The sequence below is a fragment of the Rhea pennata genome, chromosome 10 (assembly GCF_028389875.1).
Source record: "Rhea pennata isolate bPtePen1 chromosome 10, bPtePen1.pri, whole genome shotgun sequence".
NCBI lineage: Eukaryota > Metazoa > Chordata > Aves > Rheiformes > Rheidae > Rhea > Rhea pennata.
Genome location: NC_084672.1, coordinates 2,104,249 through 2,127,397, shown reverse-complemented (window position 1 = coordinate 2,127,397; position 23,149 = coordinate 2,104,249). Strand labels below are relative to the sequence as shown.

Genomic DNA, 23,149 nt, shown 5'->3' with positions numbered 1-23,149 from the left:
AATGTTTATCTACATGGATTGAGAAATAGTTGCTTAATAGCACAGTCATCTTTGTAAGCAAGACTTTAATTTCTTGTTAGAGTCAGAGGGTACAGCTCTTCCAGTTTTATGCAGAGTATCTACAGAGCAATGGAACTATCTAAATTGAAGAATTTTAGTCAACATTACATTTTACATTGGCAATGTTTTGTGTTTTCTTTGAGCTGTACAAATTGACAGAATCATTAGGTAAGCAGTATTGCACATCTTTTGTCTTTTTGTATACAATTGATAGTTTAAATTATGAACTGTTAATTCATGTTGACATCTAAAATGAAAAGACAACAAGAGAAAGTTTTAGAAAAATTACTTGCCCCAGTTAGGTCTGTGGAAATCTTTTTGTTGCTTTTGCTGCTTTCTCATTATATTAATTCTCTCTTTAACGTTGCACAGAATGTTTAATTTCTTGTTTTGAGACTGAACAAAAAAACAGAATAAAAATGACAGGGCAGTGATCACTAGAGCTTTGATACAAGGAAGTGCTTAGCACCCCAAGATGCTCCCAGTGTATATACTTCAATAAATATTTTTGTTCATTAATTTCTAATCACTCTGTGACACTGTCAGTGGAAAGATTGTCTGACATGAGAAATCAGGCAGCAGGAAGGAAAAAACCATGCTGTGCATTTATGCCATACCCTGACATAACGTATTGCAGCCTTGCAGTGGCTGACAGCAGCACATGCACTGGGAGGCCAGGATGAGTTAAATCTGAGCGTGTCTCTTTCATTGAATTTTGAGTAAATGTTGTATGTTAAGGCTATAAACAATCCTTTCGTCCTCTCAGTTTAATTGCACAGAAAAGGTTTGTAAAGCATTGGTATAACAGTACTGCTTTGAAGCAGAGACGTGTAACCTTTGGCAATGGCGAGTGAGTTTTGTACGTGGCCTCGTGTCTATGCAGTTGCACGCTCCCTCGGAGAGTCCTTGCGTTGCAGGTGGTAACGCCGAGGCAGAAGGCTGCCAGTAGATTAGTACGTTCATCTCTTTGGGTGTTTTGACCTTACTGCCTACAGAGCAGCTGACGAATTTGAATCAATCTGCCAAGTTTTGAAGAAGTCAAATTCCAATTAAAGATGATGAAGAACCTCCCCACAGTTAGCCACTGTGGCGGGGAGCATCCTGGCGTGCCATGCTGCATCGCGAGCTCCCGGCTGGCAGCCCGAAGCAGCTGCTGGGTCTCTGTGCTTTCCTGGGCCACTGTGGAGTAAAAGTACCAAAATCTCCCTCCAGTTTAATCTGCATTGGCAGCTCTAAGCACCCCCTCAGCAATGTTGCTCTGTCATTTCTGAGCTGCAGCTGGGACAGGAGATGCAATCAGGTAATAAGGTTACTTTGTAGTGGAGGGGAAGACTGGATCGGTTGTTTAGAGGTGGCCAACTCTCTGCCCAGGAATTACGATCATCTGAGCAGAAAGACTGAGACCAGGGCATGTGTTTTCTCGAATAAAAAGCCATTCATAAACCTCTGTTTTTATTACTTACCTCCATGAGTTAGATGTACATTTTTCTATAACCTGAGGACAAAATCAATTCTTCCAACTGCATGAACAGACAGCACTGACTTTGCTTGCAATTATGATTGAGTTATTTAAAAAAAAAAAAAAAAAGTTATTCCTAAAGGTAGCTTGGAGAGGAAGGAGAATGGCACAGTGATTTATATTGATTTGTGTTGTGCACTAAAAAGTTTGTAATTTTGGGGTAGTGGTGAGTAGCAGGTCTTAACATCTTCTGTCTGCAGCTTGGGAGCAATGAAGATGATTTACTCTAAATCATCTCAAGCATTTCCAGTTTGATTATATAGCTAATTCTTCTTTACGTTTTAGGATGTCATTGGTCAAGTTCTGCCTGATGCAACGACAACAGCATTTGAGTGTAAGTATGGCTTGTATAAGCTGTCTTCTCTGTCACATTATGGAGCTGTCATTTTTTTAAAATAAATAATGTTTATGTTCATTGTATGTTACGGTTAAATATTTATGCATTAATGCAAGTTTAATGATGATACTGAGCTAAGTAATATTTTATTATTTAATCACATCTTGAGTGAGCTTATTTCTACAATATAGCTTTAATTAACAGCATGACCTTACCATGCTCTTACTCCTTGCTGCAGTTATGTTGCCTGAATTAAATGAAATGTATAAAGTACTTGTATGTTTAAAATTCTGATTGTTTGTTTGGGAGGGGCGCACACACACAAAAGAGCAGTAGCTTTTAGAAAAATTTAGTGCAGCATAGAGGTTTTATACCAAGTAGAGCAGCACAGCTATCTTTGGGCCCTTTTACTCAAAAGGGGTTGGCAACAATATAGAGGCCGTGCCTTTCAATTTCTGCTAGTAATAGGGACTTTTTTCATATTTCAACATCTGATGATGATCATTGAAAGAGCAGGGGAACAAATGATGGTTATTCTTTTTATCGCACTCATTCTCAGGTGTGAGTTGATCATGTCTCTTCTCCTGTGTGAAGAGAAATGCCATCCCTTAGCAGCCATGTGGAGTACACATACTGGGAGGAGTGACTTGGCTCTGCTGCCTTGGGGCTCCTGTGGCTGGGAACTTGCAAGTGCAAAACTGAAAGTCTGTGAGGGTGTCTCAAAGCCCCTTGGTTGCCAGAGGGGCTTTCTTTGAATAAATGAGTGCCTGAGAGATGTGCGTTTGTAGAAATGGGAGGGCTGAGCCAGCGTTGCCCCTAAGGTTTCAGAATACTCGGTAAAAGAAGTTAATGCTTCCTTCCATTGGAACAAACTTCTCTCTCTCACTAGAAAGACTGCTCTGTTGTTAGTTTTCCCATTTCATTCTTCTGGGGATGAACTAAAGACACCAGGTTGCTGTTAACTTCATTCTACCTGTCTCCTATCTGAGAGTAAATAGGGTAGATAGTCAGTTGGCTTCAACTGCTTGAGAAAGTATGAGAGTTGCAGGAAAATGGTACCTGGTAAGACCTGCTCAGTGGCAATACATTCTAAAGGCTCTATGCATCTGACTAAGAAGCTGGCAAAAGCAATTCACGTACAGGATCTGTACAGGCTGTAGGTTGAGATTGTCCATAATCACACTTATGCCTCGTGAAGTCACCCTTTTGCTGAATTAGGAAAACTCTGAGTGATGACGTGAGTGCAGATTTATGCTTATGGTGACGTATCTGCTTATTCTATTTTAGTTCTTCTCTTTGAATCCTGTATTTTTATTTTTGGAGTGATTCCTGGTGGGATCGTTCTGTCTAAAGACCAGTAAGCTGCAAAGTGAAGTCAAACGTCTGTCTCTTAGGTACTGCTGGAGTTTTCTTCCAAGTGGAGAAGACTCTTGCTGTTTCCTTTGAGTATGTATTTATTACTTTCTGCATATCTCTGTTTTCCTTTGACAGAGATGAAATAACAAAAAGGATCTGCAGGAGATTAGAAGCACCATATGAATAAGGTAGTGATGCTGAAGGTGAGGGAGCAGATAAGAAGATAGGGCCTTGCATTCTTATTAGAATTTTTCCTCTGTTTAGAGCTTTACTGGTAATCCTGAGTATAAATAATCAAAAGAAAAAATATTGTTTTGTGAAGCTTCAAGCACTATTTAGTGCTTTATATTTCTCTTTCCATGTGTTTGTGTTCACCTCCCCCCCCCCCCCCCGCTAAAATACTAAAAGCATAAGAATGGAGATTGTAAATATTTTTTTTTCCTGCAGCCTGGACTTCTCTCCTTTCTTGTTGTGAAAAGACTTTCTGCAGAGACCTGAGCAAAACCAGGCTCTAGACCTTGCAATTTCTTTTGTGATTTGTTATTTATTTATCTATTACGTACCTCCCACATCACACATTAGCTTTGTTTGAACTTCATGCACCAGTAACAGTCACTGCAATCAGAGCAGTAGCCCATATTAATGGTACCATGTGTAGAACTTTCCTGGAAATACTTATTTCATTGTGTCTTCTAACATCTGCTTCTGTGCTTTCAGTTCATGTCTCTAGTCTGTCATTTACATCTGCACAAAACCATTTCCCCTGCCATTTAACTGGCATCTAAAATATGTTATGTATATTGATGCTTGATTTTTCTGGTTACTTTGTCTATATCAAATGCCTAGATTTTACCAGCTTAAGCTTCATTCTCACCTGCTTCATTACTTATTCAGATGTGGATAATTGCCATCTAGTGTAGTCTCCTCTACTGTTTGTTTAGTTATTGTTGTCTACAGCATATCATCCATTGTAGCTTCTACCTGGGGCTGCACTGCATTTACTATTGGACCTTTATGTGGATATCACCATTGTATTACACATTGCTACAAATAAAATCACTAACAACATATGGCCTGTTATGATCCTTTTATCCAAACTCTGCCATTTTGTATATTTGTGACACACTGCAGATTTTGTGAAGATTGCTTCATAATATTTGTTTACCATCTGCTGCACTCTATTTGGTATCTTGCTAGAATTTCTTCCTCCATTTTAAGTGACATTAGCAAAATCCAGCCAGTACGTAGGATTTTTTTGGTTCTACTTTTGCTTCCCTAATGTGCTGGAAAATCGTATTGCTGTGCTCTAGGCAAGTAGAGAAGCCTGGAAATCTTTTTGAACCCATGCATCATATTTAGCTAGTTTTTGGGCTGTGCCCACTTGTATGTCATGGTAGGATTGCAATGAATCTCTGTATAGAAATAAGAAATATACTTATATTTTCCCTATTTTTCTTCTAAAAAATGCCTCACTATTTTAGACTTGACTGTTTTTAATACTAGGGAACATTTTCTGCCTTTTCATCAACATATTTTGATTTCACTTACTCTCCTTGTTCTGTCATCAGGAATTATAAAGTTCTGAGAACTCTAGAGTTAATTTCTTATCATTTGAAATGAATACTGCGTGATTTTCTTTTTATTTCAAGAAGAGTTTACTAAGTGAGCTCTGAGAGTTTACCAGCCACTTCTCTTGGTGGTGCTTCTTCAGTTTTTCCTCTTAAACGAGGCTTGTTTAACAGCTTTTGTTCTTTATCTCTCTCACCTATATTTTGCTCTTCTATATTTTGCTCTGATTCTTTTTTTTCTTTGGCTGCATGGCTTTCCTTGTGCTTGCTATTCCAGCAGTAACTTCTTCAGTCACTTCACTGTTCCTGCAGTGCTACAGTAACTTGGGTTTTGGCCAGATAACAGCTCTGCAACTCCTCTTCCTTTCCATCTAAAATGTTTTTGGGCAAGGAAACATTCAGTTGCAATTCACTAACTCTTCTTAATCTTTTCATCATTCATGACTTGCTGCAGGCTTGTAGCCCTAGCAAGTAGTTTCAGTAACCTGGCAATTCACCAGTTAAATTTCCAGGAGACAAGACTATTGTAGGATGCGGCTGTGCTAGCTGGTGGTTCTTCCAGTTTTCCTGTTTCCAGTGTCCCATAAGTCTGTTCTGGTACATTTTAAAAGTGTAATTTTAAGGGTTTTTTTTACATTACATTTTTATCCTCTTACTTGTCGCTTGTTTTTTCTTCCTTTCTGCATTGTCTTGCTCTTTTCGTTGTAGCCTTGGAATTATCCACTAGGTTTTCGGAGGCAGAATGTACAAACTTCTCAGGTAATTATGAGCAGGTCTAAATTAGCAAATCAAAACTACAAGCAAGAGTTAGCTTTCATCCTGGGAAATAACGGTACATTTTGTGTGCTGATGCAAGGGCTGTGGCTGCAGAAAGCACATGTATCAGTTAGAACATGTCTCCTGAGATGAGGGCAGGCAGACTCTGCACCATTCCCTGTTCACGCGCTGAGGTGGTCGGAAGCCTTAGTCCTGAAACCAGATAAACACGTTTACTCCTCTCCGAATCTTCATCCTCCAGTGTTTAGTAGGTGTTTGAAAAATGGTATGCATGTTGCTTCTTAGTTTCCTAAACCATGTTAGCTCGAGCAGAGTGCTTTTCTTCTGTAGCCCTGTGACTTTCTGACCAGCTTACTTGCATCTGCTTGACTTGGAGCACAGGCAGAGTGTTTTGGTCTGTGTGAACTCATTGGTGTGGACCTGTCCTTACACACTAAACCTCTGTCAGCTTTCACGAAGAGGTGAGCATCGTTGTTCTTTTCAATATCCTGATTCAAACAGACCTGTGTGTTTGAGATTCCCCGCAGTAGATATTTTCATACTACAAAGGCATGTGAATTTGTCTGCTCTTCTCTGGTACCTCAGTAAGATGATATGGTATTCTTTTGTTTTCAAAGACTCCCTTGTCTGAAGGGAAAACTTGCACATAAAACTGGGGTGTAAGCCAATGTACTGCGGTCTTTTTTATAAGAATCTAAGGAAGATATCTAAATTGCAGCAGATAAAAATTAGAGACAGATCATTAACCCCTTCCTCCGCCCCAAAGCTAGAGCAATAAAATGAAAGTAATGTTTTGTTACTGATTTGGAGAGGAGGGGTCCATTCCAGTCACCTGGTGTCTCCTGTGGCTGTTTCTTCAGTAAAAGTGCACGAGCTTTGCACAAGGCTTGGGAGAGGAGGAAGGGGCTGGACCTGCTCTGAGCGAAGTGGAGAATCTACAGAGGGCATCCCGGCATCGGCAGCACGTAATGTTGGAGCCTGTTGTTGCACCAGCTGGTGCTAATGGGGGGGATTTAGCCCCCTGGTAAATCTGCACCTGCTGAATCTTGCCATATGTCTTTGGAAAGTCTATTCCTCCTTTAGATCTTCATATTAATAATTCTTTCTGAATGCCTTGCTCTGCTGGAGCCTTTCTGAATCTTGTTCTCTCATCTGATTCTGTTACGCAGCAGCATCTTGCCTTGTGCCAGAAGGTGCAGTGCCTGGGTGTTTGTGGCTGTGCTTGAGCTGTCATTGCAAAACAGTGATTACCCTGTCAAGCCATTCACACACTGAGCATCTTCTTCACCCACAGTTGCACTATGAACAAAACTACAGGCTGCTTTGCTTGGGTGCTGACTTCTGTCTTCATCTGAATGTACGTCTGTGCGTATAAACATGCAGATCTACACTCACTTGTGTTACTATTTTTAAGTCAACGTGACTCTGTCACAAACAATCAGAGATACCTGCCCCCTCTGTAAGGGATCTGGGGAGGAGGAACTTGACACGAGGCTTGTGAGCTGAGGTAGGAAGGAACGATGGAAAGGACAGGTTTTAGTGGAAAGAAAACAATTTAAATTCTCTTTGTTATAGTAATCTAACTTTAATGAAAGAAACTGCCAAAATTTAACTCCATCTGGGAAGACTGAGACATAAAGAAACTGCCTAAACTTTACTTTGTTTACTGTGGCAAAAGTAATGATCCACTTGATGGATGTGTTTGAGCGGGGCTACAGCATGTGCAAGACTCCAGGCTTCTGGAGAGATTCTGCTAATAAAAGAATTGTGGAGAGCAAAGTTTTAAGTGCTTTTGTTTGTGCCCCCCTTTTCTAGGTGTAATGGAAGTCTCAATTAATATTTGGAGTCATTATAAATTACTATTTCAGAGTACTTGATTACTTGTGTAGTTGGCTTATATGTTCTTTTTGTTTTCATTTGCCTGTAAATGTTCGGGTAAAATGGGCCACCTGATGCACTAAAATAGTAAATCTTTTTTTTTTTTCCCTTTGTTGATTAATATAATTTATTTCTTTGTTAGATGAAGATGAAGATGGTGATCGGATTACTGTTAGAAGTGATGAAGAAATGAAGGCCATGCTATCCTATGTAAGTGTAGTATAACAAATGCTGATATTTTCTTTGTTTACAAGTTTCTGTTCTTGGGGTTTTTTGCTTATATCAAAGTGTTAATATAAACTACGGTGCTCACAGTGCAATATTTCTATATTGTATGTAGGTGTTTAAAAACTGCAGCACAGGAGATGTATGGACATGCTTCACTTTTTTTAAAAAAGACTTGTACACTTACTGATCATATCATAAACATTAAGAATAATGCATCTTAATGACTTTTGCATTAGGTATAGTGCAGGCTAAATGGACTATCAATTTCTTGTATTTTTTATGCAGTACTTAAAGTAACGGCTCATTAAAAATGAACCCCTGGGCTCTAAAAATTTTTCAAAATCTACTTTCATCTGGAGACTCTTTCACCCCTCCTAACAGAAGAGTTACATTTTAGCTGCAGGCTCAATATTCATAGAAGATTTAAAGTCATATATTCCGTTTTTTAATATGAAATATGTGTGTGTATGTGTATATCTTTATATACATAAAATCTCTGTATAGATACCTATAAATATAAAATCTGTCTACAGATATAAAGTGTGGGGATACTTACTGAAACAAAATAACTCGAGTATAGCTTAAAAATGTGTAATTCATGCTGCAGATGTAAATGAAAAATTCCATTTAATATTTCCTTTCAAATGAAACTGATAAGCAAGAAAATAGCAAATAGTTTCATGAGTATTCTTCCTCTAAGTCAGATGAAATGCTAGTTCCTCATAAAGCGTGCTTCTGTACAAGAGATTGCTTTTATATTATTTTAATGGTCTTACCTTTGAATGTTTCAGAAACAACTCCTGTAGAGTGCCGATCGCATGTTTTTGGAAGGACTTAACTTGGTTACTTTGATCCTCTTCTTCATCAAAATGTTAAAGTTGCCCTTTTGCTCTTAGGGCTTATTTTAATGACAGTCCAAAGCAACCGTGTTTTGTACTTGTTATTTTGTTCCTGCAACCCTGTCTATAAACTTTTTCATAAAGCAACTAGCTGCTAAGTAAGGGATCAAGGTGTAGTTCCCTGTTGCAGAGCAGGAACATACTTGGATCACCTAAGTCTTGCCTGAGTCTCTGCTTTATGCCTTGTTCTTGGGTACGTGTTCTCTAACGTTTGGCAAAGCAATGTTGTGTTGTGAACATTGGTGGTTGGATGGATGCATTTACGTTCTAAGTTTTTAATGAAGTGGACTGATGTTTTCTTGCTGGCCCCAGATAATGCTTCCTCTGTGAAATTCTGTTCCTTTGATATCTGCAGAGATATTTCTGCAGATATTATGGCTTTTCTGCCTAGATATTTCCACACAACAGAACTTGCCTTTTGAAGGCTTGGGTAGACCATTAGTCATGTGGAAGTCTGTTAGTAGACACTGGTCCAGAGATTTTTTAGTCATTGTCAATGATGTAATCCTAGGGTGAAAGAAGTGCAGATTCCAGATGATAGTGATCGAGTTCTGGAAAACAGAACCCTTTCAAAGGATTTGTTAAATAAGCCTGTATCATGTGGAATTTTTTTCCAGAGGAGGTGAAACCATTGTACTTCAAGTTTGATATTAAAGAGCATGAGAGAGTTGTGTGAAAGAAGGGGAGGAAAATCTAGCTCCAGTCAAGGGGAATTTGTATGCGCTTTTTCCTTTGTTTCATGCAATAAATCACCAGTGATGCTTCTTGACTGGAACTCCTCCAACACATGTATTCCTTGCTGTTCCTTAAAAAAATGTCTGCCGTTATTGCCGTTAAGCTGGAACACTTGAATTTTCCTGGTGAAATTTTACAATTTATCGTGCCATTTTGCTATGCTTCCAAGCTTTCTGATAAAGTTTCAGTATGTTAAGTTATGACTGATCAACCCTCTGCTTTCCCTGCAATTTATGGGATGTCTGTAAATGACTTCTTTCCACTTAAGCAGTTTCTCTTTTCTGAACATCTTCCCTTAACTTTTAAACTAGGTAGCTACTTCAGTATGGTGGTGTTTTAACTTTCTAACTTACTATTGCTATCATTTTAGGGAATGTTTATGAGAAAATGAATCTCCTATGAGGAAAGGAATGAATCTACTGTTATCTTGAAGAATATACCAGCGGGAGAAATTACTTATTTTTTGCTCTTCTCAGAAGCTTGTTGTTACAACCTGTTAGACATGAGTGTGAGATTATTATACCTAATTGCTGTGCCTGGTTCCTGGTGTAGGGGCATGTGTATCTGGCCACACTCGCATTGCTGTCTGTCCCAGCTCCTGGATGGTTCTCTTCATATGCCTTGTTCTCTGGCAGGTATTTACACACTGGGAGGATATAGCCAGATGGTTCAGCGTCAGATATCTGCGCTACTTGGGGCTTTTGATACCTGTTTGTTCTGCCTGGCACAGTTAACTTTTTGCAATATGGCATTTTAAATGAAGTTGCATCTAGGACTATAAATGGAAACTTGTAGCCTAACCTGCAGGTCCCACGCTGGGAAAATGAACTGTAGCATTTGGCTCTAGCAGAGCATGTGCTCTGAAAGCAGATATTGTGGGTGAGGCTCTGGACTCTGCTACTCGTGGTGATTATGCTGTAGGCCTGCAACAAACGTCTGGAGGATGAAACAGCTGCTGAATGTTTCTAGGAGTGTTGATGTGGTGCAGTTCTGTTAGTACACTCCAAAATGAAAGTGAAGAATTTCAGTATAAAAATGAAAAAATAATTCTTTCAGAATGCAGGTCTGTTCCATGAAAATAAGGTCTTAAGATGCTTTTCATCTTACATAATCTTTTTCCCTTAAGTTCTTTCATTTCAGAACTTGACAGTAAGTGTGATTCATGCAGGTCTGGAACTATTTCAGAGTATGCAGAAATACTTCATGAAATACCTATGCAAATGTTGTGGGGTGATAAATAAAACTCTTTTTCTATTGTGCATTGCGGTTAATTAGAGACATTGAGTAGCAGCAGAGCTGCACTTTAGCTGTTGTCTTGTATCAGTATAAAAAGGCAGTAATTTTTTTGACAGCCACTGATTGGAAAGTTGCTTGCAGCTTTCTGAACGCAAGGGGTACATGCTCTGGATCAATAACTGGCAAATTTTCCATTAAAAAGAATACCTGAACAATGTTCCAAATAGCCACTGGCATCTTAATTTTCCATGGAAACCTCAAATGCTCATATGTGGAGGACAAGTCATTTTCAGACAATTTTTCCAGACTACTTGTTAACAGTTATTGCTGTCCCAAAAGGTTGACAGCTTACATGATTGATATTTCATTTACTTGTCATCACCGTTTGAGTAATGGAGAGGGTCACATTTCTTTCTCTCTCTTGCTCCTTCTCTTTTCTTTTTTTAAGGAACAATCTCTTGTATGTTTAGTTTATTCTGGAGAGTGTGTAATACGTTTATACTGTATGTATATGTCTTGAGGTCATAGAATGTCCCTTAAAAAATTCTTTTTTTAAACAATTGACCCCTGTACAGGGCGGAAGATTCTTTCAGAGCTCCATAACTAATAGCTGCCAGCAGCACATTTTTATGAAGGGATATGGGGACGTGGGAAGATTTGGCTTGTCATTCATGACCCCACAATACAAAGTAAGTCTGTGGGGCGGTTCATCCTGTTCCTGAAAAACTTCTTGGCTGCTTCAAAACTGTGGATTTTTTTTTAATGATTGACTTTGTATAAGCACAGTGAGAGTGTGTGTTCTGGGTTTGAGTTGTATTTATACTTTTGCATACTAATGTGAACCAGATACTCAAAAATCTTGATTTTAATGAGGGAAATGCTTTCAGCATTAGTCATGGTATAAGTGTACACATAGGCTGTTGAGCTGGACAGATCTGCATACCCGCAGCAGGTTTCTTCCTAAGCATTTTTTCGCAAAATAAAATTTCTTCCTGTTTCTTGGTATGAATAAGAAAAACAAAAATACTGAAAAGCTTCTCTTTGGGCCAACCTAATGGACAATCGTGGCTGGTTCGGATCTTAGTATTGTAACGGAAATTGTGAATGAGGCTCTGCATGTAAGTTGACACTGGTGCCCACATGGAGCCGCATCACAAGTGTGGTCATTTCAATCTGTCGTAAAGGAACCTGAGCCTGAAGTGCAAGTGCAAGAACCCCTATGGCTTTATGAAAAGAATGTGGGATTTGATTTAGTGCGATCTTAGTGACATAAGCTAATATCTACTTAATATAGTTTGCATGTTTGATGCTGTTATAAGAGGAAAGAAAAGTGTTTTCTAACATTAGGTAGTTTATTAACTGTTTTCTTATTTTTTTTTATTTGCATGAGCAAAAATGCATGCTTTATGGGAAATCATTGGTGTGAGTGAAATACACATGTTTGAGTCTAAAGAGATTTTTTTTTTTGTTGACATTTAATCTTGCCAATTTGAGTAATAGCATCACAAAAAACTAATAACAGTGACATTCTGAAGTCTTAGACCACACTCAGCTGGTGAAAATTAACATGAAAGTCAGTGGAGCTACACTGATTTATGCTGTGAAGATCTGGCCCACAGCCAGTATTTTTGCTTCAAAGATGTTTGGTGATTGCATGCTTTGTGATGTGCTTTCAATATTTAATACACATCATAATCAGAGATCTATGGGTTATAGACTGTAAACTTTTAGTAAGGTCTGTCTTCCGATCTGGTCTTGTTCTAGTACATCTACAGGTCTTACTGTTAAACACCTTATCTGCTAGGTTCTCATTGCTTCTCAAGGAGTAAGAGCTGGTTCTGAAAGGCTAAGAAAGATTCCAAGCTGTTTAATCCAAATTTAATTCTGCAGTTAATCCTACTATTTGTCCTTCATCGTGCCACATCTCAGTCTTCCTCGTGCCACATTCAGTATTTTCTGTTGTCTTTGGCATTGACATTTTCGGATACTCACGGACTGTTTCCCTGTTTGAGGGGAAAAAAAGTATGCTTTTAGCCTTTTTCAAATTAATAAAACTTTCCCTGTAGATCTCTGCTAGCAGTCCCTGTAGAGTCCATGCACTGTGGTCCAAGGTCTTGATATCTGCAGTGGCTCTCTAGTAACAGTTTTGCATACCCTTCTATGCCTTAAAATTATACACTAAGGGACTGCACAACTTCTCTGCTTATGTGGCATGTGGCCCCAACTGCCCTGATTGTGCTTCAGCGTTGCAAATTCTTGGATAGCTTCCAGATTTTTTTCTCCCTTGGAGTTTTCTTGATTGCATATTTTTTTGGACTATATTTATAATTTTTCTTTGTTTCCATGTTTGACTAATTTCCACCTCCACCTCCCCCCCTCCCCCCGGCCCCAGTGTCTCCAGGTGTGCTAACTGCTGTGTTTGCTGTAAATGTTCTATTTATTCAGTCTTGTGAAACATTTCCAGGTTTCAGGTGAGCCTGAAACCTGCATGGTTGGGCCAATATGGGATCCCTGTGCTTGATGCAGTGCAGTGGTGGCTATCGTAGCCCTTCGGTTATGTGCCTTGTGTGCCACTTTATTGCATGAATGTTGCAAATAGTAGGAAAAAAGTCTAAAAGCTGATATGTATAGTGGCAATTTAAAAAAAAATGCAAGTTTAACACTCTATAAGTGCTCTTACTACTATTCATATGTTACTGAGTAATCTGTTTCTTTAATCTCTTTGCAGTATTACACCACTGTAATGGAACAGCAAGTAAATGGACAGTTAATAGAGCCTCTACAGATATATCCAAGAGGTAATGCTTAACAAATTCTAATCAACAGTGATTATATCAGCAAACTGGTTCATCAACAGTTATGTTTTCGGAAGGTTTAAATGCACATAACATGATGTTTACCTCTTAATTTGGATAGAAGAATTCATTATTGTAGGGAGTGTAGTGAAAACTACAGTTACTGCATATAAAACAGCTAATTTACTGAAGTAAATTAGACTAACAAGATTCAGTTTGTATAGTACATATTTCTGTATATTAAAAAGAACTCATTGATGTTTTTGCATACCAAAGCAGATGGATAACTTAAGTTTTAGATACAAGATCAAAGATCTTTACAAAAAATAATCTTTGTAAGTAATATTGTTAATCAGCCTTACGGACTTGGGGATCTGTGGCTGTCATTGTTGATTTTGAAAATGGGAACGTGGCTGTCACAGAAGCTCTGTGCATGACACATTTTATTTGAGATTTAGGGACTTAGCAGCAATGCTGAAATGATCACAAGTTACTTTAATAGCTCTCCTGACCAGGGAAAGATGTAATCAAGTATGTGGGTTGAGAAGCAATTGAAAAATAGGTCATCTGCATCCTGAACAAAAATCCATATGCTGCTACATAGATTTTGGGGAATGTGCCCCTCTCTCTGAACTCAAATAATGGTTAATAAAAGACTAATATATTACATAATTCCTCTGATTCATTCAGATGTTCTCAGTAGCCAGTCTTTGAATCTGTGGTTCTTAATTGATGAAACAGATAAGGTTTAAATTCTCCAAGTAAATCTCCCAGCAATAAATTAATTGAAATAATTAAAAATTAAACTCTTCTCACTTAACTGATATTATACAAATAATCATACTATGAGTTTCCCAATTAAACATTCTAGACTTCTATTACTTACAACTCTCTGAAGTTTGAATTGGGCAATTAACCAACAGTCTTCTCAAATACATGCTAATAAGGTCTCAAAAGGAAGCTGGGTTTCCTGGTAGTTTAGTAAGCTGCTATGGAAAAGAGACTTGAAGTCAAGGGGAATGCAAAGGTGGTTTTTATAACTCAGCCTAGCAGGATCTGATCGAGAGAGGTCTCACGGAGAATCCTAGCTGTAGGATGCCAGATAATCAGCAGACTTGATTCCTTGCACTTAAGATAACTACAGAATGCAATGACAGCTATGCAAGGGGAAGACTGTGTTCTGCCCCCTTGCCCCTTCCTAAGCTGAGATGAGTCTCAGCCTTTCTTCTGAACCTGTCTCTTCATGTAGAAGGCATTTTAATTACTGGTACATACTCTATCTAAAAAAACTAACGACTACTTGCAAGAAAGAAAATGCTAGACTTTCATTAGCTTGGAGAAAAGATGATTTTGTGGATGATCCTGGTAGGTAGGGAGCCTTTCTTGGAAATGCAAAGCAACTGAATCTCTTTTACCTTAAGCAAACAGTTCAAGGAAGTTGTAGCAGGAGAGTGCTCAGTAGTTGGCATGACTAAGTGTTTAAAGGCTCATTTGAGGTTACACATCAGGCTTCACCTGCTTTTATATTCTTTTTTTTTGGGGAATAACTGGGTTTTTCCTGAAGAACCAGCCATGTGGATTCCTACTCTAAGACAGAATGCTCCTGCCTCTCTTCCTGCTTGCTTTATATTCAAGGATAATCTTCTTTGAATGTATAGATTTGGAATTTGTCTCCTTTTTGATGAGGATACAATCGCTGTTTATTATCTCAGCTTTTTCACAGTCAGCCCAGCTATGTACATGTCTGCTGGGTATTTCCTTGTAGATTGCTTGCCGCTTACTTATTTTAAATTGTTTCAGAGCTGAGTTGCTGTTTCATCTTTCCAAATCACCTTCTTAAAACATCTTTTCTTCCTGTTTCTAGGTTACAGCTTTAAAGCAATCTTGCACTCCTTTCATACCCAGACTACCTCTAAGTTCTGCTGCTGCTTTTCTGGAATGTTGAATAAAATGTGATTTCCTGCAATTTTTCTGTCTTCTGGCAAAAAAAGTTCTATATTGCCTCTCTGCTGAACATCCCAAATTTTGTCATCACAAGCACTTTTCTTTCATATCTGGGTTGGCAGTGCCTCTCTACACGCTGCAATTTAAAGATTCATCAGAAACATGCAGGTTTTTTGCCTGTCGTTTAAAGGTCTCTCTTTTCAAGAAATGTCCTCCCAGTTCTGCTCTTCCTTTTGACTCCTTTTCTCTTTCTGCCTCTTTCGACTTCAGAGGAAGCCTTCCAGTTGCTTTCTCCATCCAAAGAGATTCTGATACTGCCTGTGTTCCACCAAGCCTGCCAGTAGTAAATGTCCATGTGCCACTCTTGCTACCTTGGCTTTGCTGTACTCATTTCATGATTTTAAGGTCTTTGAGGGGGGAAAAAGTGGTATTTAGTGTCTTTTGTGTATTAAAAAAAAATTACATTCTTGTTATTCAGATAGTCGGAGTTCTTCTTCACACTGAAATTAAACCTGTATATAAATGTACCCACACATACATATGTCGTATTCCACACTAGGGTATAAATAATATAGATGGAAGGCAAATATATCACTTATAAATAGAGCACATAAGAGCAGTACAATTCATATTAAAACCACATGATTTTGTTACTAAAGCCCTTATAGCTAGTAGGATGAATGATATCTGACATAAATTTTGGATTTTGTTCAAAATGTTGGTTTTCATCTCTCGAGGAAAAGTTATGGTATACTTGTACCTATTTTAGATTAGTTTAATGTTCTCTCGTGCGTGCTCTCACTCACTTGCGTGCTCTCTTTTTTTTCATACCCACAGTATCACAGTATTTGTCGTCTTAAGATGCACGTGGTAATTTCTAGTGTCATTTAAAGGCACGTGGCCTGGCCCAGCCCTAAATGATGTGTTTAATAACTATCATCTGTGTCCTTCTGACTAATAAATAGTTCTGTTTCTTGCTGTCAAAAATTGAAGTGAAATGCATGTGCATCAGAGAAAGAGAAAAATCAAATTCATCCCTCCTCAGACAATCAATCAAAAGTGACAGACCCTTTAACATACAATTTGTAGGGCACTGTAATTTTAAAATGGGAACTGTCTGTAACATGTTGTGGCTTTAACATCTGACAAAAGCACATCCACCAGATGGAAAAACAAGGCAATATATAGTTAAACAGACTCTTAAGAAAATACTTTCTGCACAAGCAGCATGTCCCTCTGTAAACCTGGACATCATAATAAGATGCCACATTTGTACTCCTGTGACCAAAATATGGCATTTTGTATTGCATTTATACAATATTTGCTTTCTTGAGACTCGCTGCTATTGCTCCCTGACTTACTATTTTTTCCCCACATTTAAAACAAACTATCTCTGTTTGGCAATATGACTAATTTAAAATGTGTGGCAACTGATTCTTCTAAAATACATCTTGCAAATAATTCTGCTAAATGTCAGAAAAATATAGCATGTAAAAATATAGTGACATAAGATATTGATTTTAATTTGAATTAAAAGAATCTGACAAATTTAGCTAACAGTTCTTTTGATTTTTTTCATGTGTTTTAAGCAGAAATTAGAATTTATATTACATGGTGTCAGAAAGCTCTTAGCATTTATAAATGCTCACTCCTGCAAGTTAAAAATCCTAGTTCATAATTCCCACTCTGGGTCTTGTGAGGCACTTTTCAATCATTTCTCTCTGCTAATTTTGGTGTCACCCTCATTTCTTTTTAAAAGATTCATTTTGAGCAAATTTGTAAATGGCCCTGATGTGTTCTACAATTTAGTCAATTACTGTTTCAGCCTGCAAGCCTCCTGGGAAACGGAACATACATGGCCTGAAGGTACGAATTTCAATAATTGTTTCAGTAAAGTTAGATGGATTTGTAATACTGTGTTCCACTTATTGAAATGTCAAATAAAACTGCACTTTCTTGAGCTCTGACAAGCAGATTTTTTTTTTATGAAGGTGGGAGAGAGATTCATCTGCTGCGTGTTGGCTACAATATCTGTATATACTGTTTTATTAAAAATGGTATTGCCTTTTTTAACCTCTTTTAATAAGCTTCCTAAATTTTAATGTTCAGTTGATCGAATAGTATCTGCTACTAACACAAAAAGGTGATTTTTTTAAATTTTTTTTTAATTTTTATTTTTAGAAAGACTATTCATTTGATATACGTAATCTATGCAAGACCCACTGCAATGAAATTATTTTAAGTTACTGGAATCATTCACGTATAGTTACTAAATTGCTGCTGTAAACATACCCATTTTGAAATGCAGTAGACTAAAAACTAAACAGTCATTTAATATATTAGTAAAATGAGAATAAATGGTAGCCGTACCATTTCTGGTTTTTATTATTTAACTAAACATTTAAAATACAAGGATAGTATATTGCAGTCCATGAATTATATAGCCAGCTAACCTACATACAGGCAAGACCTCGACCATTGGCATGCCTAGCAACAAGCTAATTAACCTTCATAGTGAAATGAGAAATTCATGGCAAATTACAGGTTAATTAGAATAGTGTCCTCTGAACACAAACGACTGATAAAGATTCTTTCCCTGCCTGCAGGTAAATACGCGAGCAGGGTCTGCTAATAATAGCAGCTCAGCAGTCTCGGATTCCCTTCCAAGCAATAGGTAAGAGTCAAGAACGGGAGTATGTTTTGTTTTTCTTGCATTATAGCAGAATGGAGCCTTGTGTGCAGTAGTTATCAGTGATAAGCTTGATGGTGAATAACTTTATCAATATGACTACTGGGCACACTGAAGGGGGGGAGGCAAAATTACCTTGATTCATAGATCTTGTTAGACTCATATTGCTAGTTGTTCAGTAGACATATTTTCTGCCAGAAGAAATGTCTTTGCACGGTGTTTCAGATGGTTTCACCCTTAATAGATCATTGAAATACTGTATATATACAATACTGAGTCAGAATTGCATTTATTTTAATCGATCTAATAATCACTCTCATCACATGGTCTAAGTTATTTAGCAGGTTCATGTCTTTATTGCTTATCTCGTACCAGGATTTTTTAATGTTAAAATTTGATGCCCAATTTAGGAAGTTCATTAATATGGAACTAGATTTTTGAAAAAAAATGAACAACTTAAGTTGTATTTCCCTTATTTTTCTTCTCAAATTACAGTCATGGTCCCAAGACCTATAGTAAGATCTTGGAATATAAGAGGTTTTTTTTTTTTTTTTTTTTTTTTTTTTTTTTTTTTTTTTTTTTTTTTTTTTTTAAGGAATCTGTTTAATACTAAAACATGATCTTGCATTATATAAACTATGTTACAGGAAGGTGCTATACTGAACGATGACTTTTTTGTTTCAAGCTTTGTTTATTTTTAAAAGGAAATGTGAACAAGAAGCCAGGCTTTTCTTATAGGTGTAGAGTTGAAAGGACAAAACGCAACAGTCAAAAGCTGAATCGTGAGAACAGAAACCTCCAGAGACCCCTTCCAACCTAAATTACTCTGATTCTAATAGGTGTATGCAATGTAGTATTAGTTATTCTACCTAACTATGTATTATTATACTGCTCCCTTTTCTCTCCAAGAACATTTTAAAAAAATGGATGGGGATGAACGTGATCAAAGACATTAATCATACTGAAGCAAGCCTGTTTAGTTGGTCAAGATGGGGCACTCTTTTTGGCAAAAGCTGCAGGTGGATACGGTGGGTGACTATCTAGCACATCCTGCCTCGGCTCGGTACAAGTGACATGATAGTGTTGCCCCTTGTGAAGAGGGGCTGCTCCTCCACGTGCCTGGAGGCAACGTCCAAGTCCTGCAGCAATGAGGAGCCAGCTTCACGGATCCCTAAAAATCATTTTGGTGATCCACTTAGTAGCTTTGCTAACAGCAGGGATAAAAGAAGCCAGTGCCCTGTGTAAGTCTGCAGAGGCCAACTTTGCCCCTTATCCCTTGAGGAGGAGTTGCCGTGTGTTACAAGGGTGAAGGTCCTGTCCAGGACTTCTTAAAGCACGTATGGATGTCTCTGAACTGCAGACCTTCTCCCCGTCCATCATACCACTCAACTAAATAAAGCTTCATTCTGTCCCCGTTGTGCTTTGGCTTTCAGTACTTCCTGTACTTTGAGCTTGTTCTTAAAGTGCGTTGAAAATGAGATTTCTAGAAGATTCTTGTCACCTTATTTGGTGGTTAATTGCCATTCCTTTTCCAAAACCTTCTGCACTATGAGTTTTGTTTTTGAAGTAATTGAAAGTCTCTCTTTGTTTCATGTTCACAAATTGTTAGTCATGAAAGATGACAAGATCAACTTATGTTTCCTTGGAAAACTTAATTTTTCTTTAAAGTAGTCGTGGGAACAAGAGGCCTATTAAAGAACAAAGCCACCAAATATGAAATCTCTGTTTTTGCTGTTCTTGTTAATAATGATCTGTGATCAAGACATGTGTGCATGCCTTTCAAGAATATATTATTTTGTACTTTTTTTTTTTTAACTTCAGTAATAAGAGCAGATTGTTCCTTTGGAATAAGTTTTCCAGAGATACTGGTGTCTAAGCAGTTTGTTATGTTGAGTGTACGAATGGAATTCGTCAGGAAAGGAGGTGGAGTGGTTATCAGTAGTTGGGGAGGGCGAGGAAGAAGTAATTTGCACCACTAATAATTTTACCTACCACACATACCAAGCTGATAGTTGCACTTTGTTAAAAGTTTTCATACTAGAAAAAATAATATGGGTCACTTTGTCTTGTTTAAGGCAACTGACACAGAAATAGTTTCTACTGAAAAAGAGCAGGGACCATAACAGCGATATGAGCTGGAATGGATATGTGTGATGATCTGGACTTGCCTCCCGAAATTTAGGCGTATCAGTAAGACATGTAAATCAGAAGTGAACTCATCTACTCCCCATGCTCACCTGTACGGTCAGTTGAGGTAGTGAGGCATCGTCAGAGGATGCGTTCTGCTGAAGATTTATATAAAGATTAGTAACAAGTAATGCCTTACTGGGTCTTCAAACGTGATAAGGTACCTGAAAGTAGATCAGAACTTTATTTTTCCTGTTGTTTTTGAAACACACTGTATGTGAGGATTTCTCTTTATTTTTCTCTTTCCCTTTGAACTGTCAAATGATGGATTGTAGAGAAGTATAGGTGGATAGCTAAAGCACTAGTTTGTAAAGGTGAAAATCGTGATACTCTTAAATTTTCATTACTCAATTTCTGCAATGTGCAGTTTGAGAAGTCTGTATTGCTAATCTCTTCAGAATACGTAACCATAAACTTCATCTGACGATTTGTTCTTTGGTATGGTTTCACTTCATTTTACAGAGCTAAACGGCGCAGTCATTAAAAATAACTTTTTTTTTTTTTCTCCCCCAGTTTAAAAAAGTCTTCTGCAGAGCTGAAGAAAATACTAGCAAATGGCCAGGTAGGTGCATTGAATTGATTCTTGGGTACATGCATGTCTGGTTAATGCTTAATACTGCAGTGATTGGCATACCACAGGTAGGTGGAGAGATGCTTACTGCTCACTTTAGTTGTAATGTGTTCTTTTAATACAGAACAGGAGAGACCATGAAAACCTTCATGATATGAATGAGTTATGTGTCCTGATTTACTTTGATTGGCATAGCAATTTGCTTCCCATTTCTCAAAATGTGCTAATCAGATTTAGCTCCAAATAGATTGAAGTACCTCACACACGTTGCGCTGCTGCCACAATTTCAGGGAAGAAAGTTAATCAATTTTGAATAACTAAGTCAACCTCTGAGTTAGAATGACCTTCGTATGTTTAGGGCTGGTCTTTGCAAGGAATTGCTCTGCGTTGTTTGGAACCCCCTCCAGATATTCAGATTCTGGCACCCACAAGTGAAAGGTTTAATGTAACAATTGAAGGACAAGTGGACAAATGGAGCAGTCGTTCTCCATTTTGTATTGAACATATGTGCAGGCCCACAGCTGCATAATGACCTTAAGTATACACCGTTGAATTAAACTACCCTAAAAGAATCTCAGATTCTTCAGTAGCAACATAAATATGTTTTAATGTTTGTCATGGTGAAAGCCCTTTGATAGCCTTGGAGGCAGGCACCTGTCCGTTGCGATCAAGCTTGCCTATTAGGCTCTATTGACTGAGACATCTGTGTCACTGCAAATAAAAGACTCTTATTGATTTTCTTAACTGCTGTTCACTTCCCCTCCATGTTTCGAAGGCTGAAATCTTAATTATCTCAGATGCGTATTCAGTGCCTTCACACAATGACCTCTCCAAGCCTCATTGGCATTTCATGAATCAAGTAGTTGTAGTTGAGCGTGTCAAGAAGATAAAGGCTGGTCTTCATACTTGTCCTTCAGTATCACCTGTAACATTGTGGTCTAATAGATGAGAGTGCCCCTTTAAAATGCGAGTGTAACAGCCCAGGATTGCAGCCTTGCTTATTTGGCAGTGAATCCTGTGAATACAGCTTGGAAGCGTATTTTTAAGCTTGTCAGACATAGTTTAATATTTGTGGAGTCTTACTAGGTAGATTTGTGAAATGTTTTTTAAAAATCGTGTGTAACCAACATATTTCTCTGGATAACTTAAAACTATACAAATACTGACAGCATACTTTTGAACTTTTAAAATGAAACTTAGTAATTCATACTATTACTGGCTCCCTTCTGGAGTAATTTTTTCAAAAAAAAAAAAAAAAAAAAAAGAATTACTGAACATGAGTAAAAGCCTTTTTCTCATGATTGAGTTCGTAAGCTGAATTTGGCACTTTATGTGCTCTAAGCAGTGGAAATGATTGTTTTGTATACCCTGCAATAGATCATTACAGATTTTTTCCTTGGTAGTAAAGTAGTATAAAGGAACCAAAATTCCTTTAAGGATATTAATTTTATTTTGAATTTTGTCTTTAATAGGTATAAGAAAGCTTAATATTAACCATTTCACCCTGGTCTAATAGGAGTCATATAACACTTTCTTTCAAAAAAAATGGTTTTTGTTATGCTGTATTATATTCTGCAAAATTTGGTCACAAATTCATAACTAGAAATGAATTTCTAGTTGTAACTTCAACTTTTCTTCCTTTTGGGGGATTAAGTCACACTTATCATTACTTAAATGTGGGTTGGGTTATTATTTTTTATTAATTTTGGCAGTTTATGCTTTCAGGCATTTATAATGATATTCCTTTGGTAGTTTCCATTTAGGTTTAATAAGCAATTCATATTAATCATTAAAAGAAGGAGACATGATTCTTCAAGATAATCAAATATTGACAGGTTAGAAATAGCTTTCTGCCTAGGTTCATTGATATAGGTGATGTGATATAAATATTTATTTCTTTTCTGTCACTCAGAGTAAATGCCACCAATTGATTCAGCATTGATATAGTGTCAACAGTTCATAAGAAACATTTGACTGGCTTGTGTTTTCCGATTAGTCTCTGCTCTATAAAGTGGGATTTACTAAATCTCTTCAATTGTCTGCTTATAGAGTGTGACTGCTTTCTGAAACCATTATTGCTTCGATTCGTAAAGCAAAGGTATGGTTATAGGACTTTGCCTCTGCCAGGCCCCTCCATATAAAATAAGGATTAATTGAGCATTTTGTTTTTAATGATTTACAAGAGATAAACACTGATTTCTTTCAAAAACAGCAGGTATAAACAAAGGATGTTTTGTTTGCTGATCCGTAATTGAGGTCTGTTTCTCTTTTTCATTAATTCTGTTAATATTGGCATCCAATCAAATTTGGTTTTGCAGGTTTAATATTCCAGTCCATACTGTGGGGTTCCTTTGTATTATGTTATCATTT

The 23,149-nt window shown here is 37.6% G+C and overlaps 1 protein-coding gene across 3 annotated transcripts in view; it reads left to right on the top strand.

Moving 5' to 3' along the window:
• MAP2K5 (mitogen-activated protein kinase kinase 5) overlaps positions 1-23,149 on the top strand; it is a 142,418-nt gene that overhangs the window by 5,617 nt on the left and 113,652 nt on the right. For all 3 annotated transcript variants that reach the window (XM_062583859.1, XM_062583858.1, XM_062583860.1), the window contains exons 2-7: positions 1,865-1,913; positions 7,638-7,705; positions 13,322-13,391; positions 17,158-17,198; positions 17,939-18,006; positions 20,722-20,770. In XM_062583859.1, coding sequence (XP_062439843.1) covers positions 1,865-1,913; positions 7,638-7,705; positions 13,322-13,391; positions 17,158-17,198; positions 17,939-18,006; positions 20,722-20,770 — 345 coding nt within the window. The remainder of the gene's footprint in view (positions 1-1,864; positions 1,914-7,637; positions 7,706-13,321; positions 13,392-17,157; positions 17,199-17,938; positions 18,007-20,721; positions 20,771-23,149) is intronic.